The following is a 6,963-nucleotide window of genomic DNA, read 5'->3' as shown; positions in this document are numbered from 1 at the left end:
ACCCAACACCCCATTAACACACTACATTAAAAACATAAAAACTCTCTAAAGGGTTAAACGCTGCAGACATTGTTGAGCGATAAAACCAGCAGAACTAATGTGATGGTCCTCTTGTAATGATGTGGGTGGAGCTCCACTTGGGTTGCTAGGTGAGGGGCTGGGCTCGGCATGGGGTTGCTAGGTAACAGGGATTGTGACGCAACAATCCCGAGGTTTTTAAAACGGGTCATTTTGCAGACACCAGATAACATTTACTTATTGTCAAAAAATGGCTAGGTGTTTTCTTTTGTGCTTGGACTGTTTCTAGAAGCAGCAGATACCCAAAAAACATGCAAAAAGTGAATTTTGCATAATAGCTCCCCTTTAACACCACAACATCAGTACACCAGCCTTTGTTGATACAAAAATAAAGTCTACCACCATTTGTTTTTCCTGAAAGCTGTGTTGTGGAGTTTCACTAGGGAACCTGTGCACTTCCCCCATCTAAGTCTCAAGGTCATCCAGCTTAAACTACTGGGATTTCAAAAAAACATACAAGGTTGCCAAAAAATGCTGGAAAAATATTGTTTGAATATTGTTTTTGAGGTACAACTAAGAGGAAATTAAAGGCCTAGTATTCTATGAATAAATGTGTAAAACTGACTGAGTTACAGTCATCTTTGTGTTGGTGAATATCAATTAGCTGTGGCAGACATCTTCAGCTTTAGATGTCCACTGGGTTAAAAATTAAATTTGTGAACAATTTCTATGATTTTTTTGTGTACAGAAGTGTCTTTGAAATTTGGAACTGTCATTTGATATTTCCAAACATGCATGTGTTTCAGAAATATAAGGGATTTAAATTTATCTAAACGTTTGAAATGTGTGTTTAGGCATCTACAGCAATATTTTTCTGTGATTCAGACATACGTATCTCTTCTTGTAACTGGCCATTGAGAGTCTTAGTGTCTGGGTGTACTCATATGTTTTTTCCATGTAATAAAAAACATTTAATCAAGCAGCAAAGAGGAATTTTAGAACACCATATTATTATTAAAGAGGACTATTTTGAGAGTCAAAGCAAAACCACATTTAAAACACAGATGTGGATTAAAACCTGCCTCATACAGTCCAAAATTGTCACATTTAGGTACAAAAGAAGAACAAAAAGATATTTAAATGACAGAAAAGACAGGTCACAAATGCAGCTAAAGTCCTTTATGCCTCCTTTTAAATTCATACAACCAGGGGCAGTTTTAAAGCTTAAATATTTTGTTTAATAAGTAAATAACTTTATTTTTTGCTTCCATTTAAAAAGTTATTTATGTTTTACAAAAACCTAATGGTGAAATTTGTCTAGAATCATTGTATATTTCTCTTTTTTTATTCTATGATTTGGACAATACTAAAAACAAATTTAATAATTTCATTGAAACCTTGTGAAACCCGATTATGCCATTTAGTTTTAAACATTTTTGTTCATTTCATGTTTGAAATAATCATTTGTTATTAAAGAAAAGCTTTTGGCTTCAGAAACATTGGGCACTAAATGATAAAGAGACTTTCTTCTGTAAGCAGTTGAGTTTTGCATGTACATCAAATGAAGGTAATGAAATATGTGAACTGTAACTGTCAGCAAACAGGGTGTAGATGAGTAGTTTTTAAAATGGAAAAAAAAAAACTTTCACTCTACCATACAAAAACAGCTCTACAACTATGAGGTGCTCAGTAGTTTCTATTGATAACAAGAGAATGAAATGTTACATTTGTTTGGACATTTCAGACCTATTGTAAGCCAATAATAGAAATTAATGAACTTTGTTAAAACAAAAACTTTGATCTTGGTCCACTTTGGCTATTAAAAACTGTTTTCATTTGAAAACCATTGGACAATATGTTGTTCAACATATAGTTAATCTTGGTTTATTCACTGAGGAATTGGACAAATTGAACATGTTACTGAAGTTAGCATGATGAGGCACATGCAGTATCATGAGTAATATCACTTAGCATAATCTTCTACATCCTTACATGTTTCACCACTCACATCCCTGTTTGATGCAGTCAGCTCACTGCCCTCTGTTGTGGGGCAACCTAATACTCGATGGTCACGGCCTTTGTCTTGAGGTATTCATTGAGAGCCTCTTGTCCTGTTGGATTGACAGACAGCAAACTAATTTATGAGTCCACACCAGCTTATATACATTGTCTTACTGAACAGGCAGGTTTGTTACTTGTAAGGAACATACACTGATGGTTTAAGTGCATGCACTAATCTGTATTATCTGTGGCACTAATAAAATAGCTGTTACACAATGTTGTATTGTGGCAGTAATTAGATAGTGAATCAAGTAACTAACAGTTGGCAGGAATTTGACTGAAGCACGCAGCTTAAACTAGAGGCATGGGAAAAACTGTTGTTACTTGCTACTAAACTGGAAATTAAAGATAGATATATAAAAAATATGTGTCGACTATAAATATTGGTGTTGACTAATTACCATAATCAACATAACAAGTGAACATTCTGCAGGAAGGAATTACTCAGAGCTCTGCACCTCTGAGTAATCTTGCAAACAAGCTGTGAAGGGTTTGAAAATCTGCAGTGAAAGGAATGAACAACATTTAGTTTGAAAAATGACTGGATTCTCTCCACTACATCTGTCTGTGACTCACTCTTGATGCGTGTCAAAACACTTATCTAGGTCCCGTGATACATTACCACTAAAAAACAAACCCACAAGCTAGCAAAATGAGTAAAAAAACATCTCTGGAAGCCCTAGATGGGACCGTCTCATTACTAAAAAACAAGCACAGGCCTCCCACTGATTCAGCATTATAGTGAGTTGTATTATTTGTGCATTTTTGTGGTGTATCTTATTTTAAAGGGCATGTTTAAACATTGTCATATTGCCCAGAGAACATTAGGGGGAGGAGAGGGTATTATTATGTTGATTATGCAATACCAGGATGCAACTAACAAAGCTGCGAATACACGTTGGATTTATGTTTATTATGTTTTAAAAGATACTCCCGTTTTCATGCCGGTTGTATCATTTTATTTTGTTGTATTTATCCACCATACCTTTAAAGACCAGTCCATGAGAATACTGTCTGATAAAGAACCGGTCTGTGGAGCTAAAAAGGTTGGGGACCACTGAGTAAAGGGTTCATCCACATAATTTAAGTGAACAACACAATGCAACCTGTGCACCAAAAACTGAGACACCTGCCACTCGGCATACCTGAAGAAGTTTTAGCAGATCTCAAGCGCTTACTCCAAGCAGGCATCACAGAGCCAGTGGACACAATTGAATGTGTGAGTCTGCTAGTGTGGCCCAAAAATGCAAAGCAGACTTGAGCCTTTGTGTTGATCCTTGTGAACCTAGTGTGATAATGGACTGTCACTCCCTGCTTCATATGGAAGACTTGTTCACAAAACTGGCTCGTGCCACACATTATAGCCAGATTGATTTAAGGTGAGGTTACTGCCAACTGCCTCTACATCCTGACAGCTGTAGTCTTAATGCTTTCATAGCACAAAAGGGATTTTTTTAGTTCACACAAGATCCTTTTGGACTTGACTCGGCACCATCTACCTTCCAAAAGATGGTGCACACAGTGCTGAATGATTTACCAGAAGACCAGAAGTATTTGGATGATATTATGATAAACTTTTCAACTGAAACCATCCTATGCTGAGAATTTAACTCAGTATCTGTAAAACTAAAGCCAAATATAAAATGCATGCAATAAGAGTGACAGTTTTTCTCACCCAGGTCTTTGCCATATCCAGATTGCTTGAAGCCTCCGAAAGGTGAAGCCACATCCGTCTTGTTGTAGGTGTTAACAAAAACAGTACCAGCATCAAGCCTCTCGCTCACATACAGAGCTTTGCTGATGTCCCGTGTGAAAACACCAGATGCCAACCCATACTCTGTAGCATTGGCTCTCCTTAGGACATCATCCAGATCACTGAAGGAAATTAGGAGAAACCAAATCAGATCAAATCAAAGCCGAAAAAAGGCAAGGAGTAATGTGAGATGTGAGATGTACAAAGTAACTTTGGATTCAGCTTACCCACTCTTAAACTTGGAAATGATCATGACTGGACCAAATGACTCCTCTTTAGCAATGTACATATGGTCTTGGACATCAGTGAAAACTGTTGGTTCAAAGAAGAAACCTGGAAGCAGATGTACAACAACACAGCTAAAAACAGATTTTTGTGAGAAACCACCATGAACCAGTCCACAGCATCCATCATACATCAAGGATTCCCCTGAATGTTTGTAGTTTCAAGCTTCTGCTGCCTCACCTGGTCGCTTCACCTGTTTGCCACCACAGACTAGAGTGGCTCCTTCTTTTACACCAATCTGACAATACTCCACCAATTTGTCCAGGTGTGCTTTGTGATTCTGGGGCCCATGGTCTGTGGAGCGGTCCAATGGGTCACCAATCTTCATCTTTTTAACCTCCTCAACCTGAAATAAAAGGCATTTAAATGATCTGTAAAGATATGATATCAGGAAATTACATAGATCATATTTTCTATCTGAAAGGATGATCTACATTCCAAACCAATTGTTTATCTCATAAAAGCTCTTATATAGCCACATAGTTCAGACTTGCCCACTGAGAAAATGGACCTAGTGCAGAGAGCCCTAGTGCACTACTGAACATTAATGATCACATACTGTGAGAGCCCTACTGTAGCTAAATTATAGAACTCATACGCCATACTACTAGATGCTCTGAGCATAAGTGAAATTCAGTCTATCCTGATTGGGACCATATATACCTGTAGAGCAGGAGTTGCTACAGCTGTTTGCTCAGAAGCTGAAATCTCCTCTATCATGATTCCCCCTAGCCTAGAAGTAAACTATACTGGAAAAGTGAGGGGAATCATAGCAAACTGGAGCCTGTATTACAGACTTCGCCCAGGTTGAAGTCATGAGAGCTGCCCAATTTTCTATTTTTGCTGACATGACCAGAAAGGTGATATGACATGGCCATGACCCTGAATCCTCACTCCAGTTCCAAGTAAAGTCTTATAAGGCCACTTAGTGGTAGAGCAGGGTTGTTGCATGTACTTGACACTGCATACGCTCAAGAGTGTTTGTTCACTGAAGGAGTCAGTGACAAACCACTGCCTGCAAGGGGCAGCAGCTGGCTGCTAGAGTCACTGATCTGTTTAATATTTTACTGTTCAATGTTTTTGAAAAGGATCTGGAAGCCAAAGTAAAACACAATTGAATAAAAGTTATATTCAGTGATGAACCACCAATCAGCATTGGGCAAGGAGAAGATGCTAGAGCTTTAGGTTGATCCAATGAAACATTTTTTTAAAAAGCAGCACATTTCAGCAATCAGTAATAAGGTCTGAACTGGGCCTAAAAAACATACCACTTTTTTCACAAACTGGTCATGAATGGAGTCCTCTACAAACAGCCTGCCAGCTGCAATGCAGTTTTCTCCTTTGTTAAAAAACACTGAGCTCATGCCCTGAAATACAGATAAGAAAATGGTTTTAGCAGTACAACATTTTACATGCCTGCTAAATGATGAAAAAAATGAACACACCATGCGCACAGCTTTGTCCATGTCACAGTCACTGAAGATAATGAGAGGGGATTTTCCTCCAAGCTCCAAAGAGACTTTCTTTACATTGCTGACTGCACAGCTTTAGATCAAATATAGACCAGACACGCAGATGTGAGCAGCATTGTTGCTGTTTTAAGACTGAAATCTGTGCAAGGCCTTTTCTCACCTCTTCATGATTTGTTTACCAATTTCAGTGGAACCTGTGAAGCCCAGCTTACGTACGTCAGGATGGTCTGACAAACGTTGGCCCACCACAGCACCTAAAAGAAAAGAAGGAATTTTAGGAAAACTCCCCAGATTTAAGAACGTGATTTGTCTCCACTGTTTAACCAGGTTGAATAAACACTTTCCTACCTGATCCAGGTAGAATGTTAATCACCCCTTTAGGGAGTCCTGCTCTTGTTCCCAATTCAGCAAACTTCAGTGCTGTAAGTGGAGTAACCTAGCAATAGAACAATAAAAAAAGGGTCAGGTACCTTTATAATTTTCTGCTTTAGGAATGGTTTTTGCAGGATGTGAGTACAACCTGAGCAGGTTTGAGGACTACAGTGTTTCCAGCTGCCAGGCAAGCTGCAGTCTTCCAGGCCAGCATCATCAGAGGATAGTTCCAGGGAATCACAATAGCACACACTCTGAAGATAAAAAGGGAGAATTTTGGGCTACTAAAAATGCAACAATTTTTTGTAATTGTTATATAATGCAGAGTATATTGAGACAAGCTAGATGATTTGAGAGACTGTCTTTGATTTACCAAACCAAAGAAAGGTAGCACAGTGATTAGGTAAGTATTTAAAATTTCTGTATTAAATTACAATAAAATATAGACAAAGTTTACTGTATATCTAAGAAAATCTTGATTTAGAAAAGTCTGTAATCTTGGTGATACGTACTATAGCCCAGAATAGGGTCAACAGGTGATCTAAAAATGTGGACCAGTTTCTTGATTACGTAGGAGGGGCTAAGAACATTTGCCTCTTGCTTAACAGAGAATTCAAGTGTCAATACATAAATAAAGCACTTTTTGAGCAAAGTTCAACTGGAATGGTCTCTTACAGTATAAACGCAACAGGTCCAAACATTTCAACTTTGGGAGCACAATTTATTAATAATTGCCAAGGTACTAAAAAAATAAGAAAGGAGTTCTGAGTTCTTTGAGTTTGTCACTTTAGTAAGTGGTCAAGTTAATGGAGTTTGATGCCAACACTGGCGGCGCCAGGGGGGCGCTAGAGGGTGCTATAGCTCCCCCTGGAAAAGTCATAGCACCCCCGTAGCACCCCCAAGCAAAGGCATAACCGGGGTATGTGTGGGACATGTCCCCCACTTCCCTTATGTATGCCCTATATCCCCCGCACTTTTTCCAGCCGTTGCAATTGTTTAATT

General features: G+C 38.5%; 1 protein-coding gene across 1 annotated transcript in view; it reads right to left on the bottom strand.

Annotated features, from left to right (window-relative positions):
* Positions 1–1,182: 1,182 nt before the first annotated feature.
* LOC108228235 (cytosolic 10-formyltetrahydrofolate dehydrogenase) overlaps positions 1,183–6,963 on the bottom strand; it is a 12,828-nt gene continuing 7,047 nt past the window's right edge. The window contains exons 6-14 of the mRNA XM_025003163.2: positions 6,110–6,215; positions 5,938–6,025; positions 5,750–5,843; positions 5,563–5,662; positions 5,386–5,484; positions 4,298–4,463; positions 4,060–4,165; positions 3,755–3,954; positions 1,183–2,129 (exon numbers count right to left, since the gene is read on the bottom strand). Coding sequence (XP_024858931.2) covers positions 2,074–2,129; positions 3,755–3,954; positions 4,060–4,165; positions 4,298–4,463; positions 5,386–5,484; positions 5,563–5,662; positions 5,750–5,843; positions 5,938–6,025; positions 6,110–6,215 — 1,015 coding nt within the window. The 3' untranslated portion in view covers positions 1,183–2,073. The remainder of the gene's footprint in view (positions 2,130–3,754; positions 3,955–4,059; positions 4,166–4,297; positions 4,464–5,385; positions 5,485–5,562; positions 5,663–5,749; positions 5,844–5,937; positions 6,026–6,109; positions 6,216–6,963) is intronic.

This window comes from Kryptolebias marmoratus, linkage group LG4 (assembly GCF_001649575.2).
Source record: "Kryptolebias marmoratus isolate JLee-2015 linkage group LG4, ASM164957v2, whole genome shotgun sequence".
Classification (NCBI taxonomy): Eukaryota; Metazoa; Chordata; class Actinopteri; order Cyprinodontiformes; family Rivulidae; genus Kryptolebias; species Kryptolebias marmoratus.
Note: the sequence above shows the minus strand (reverse complement) of the source record. Positions and strands in the feature narration are given on the sequence as shown.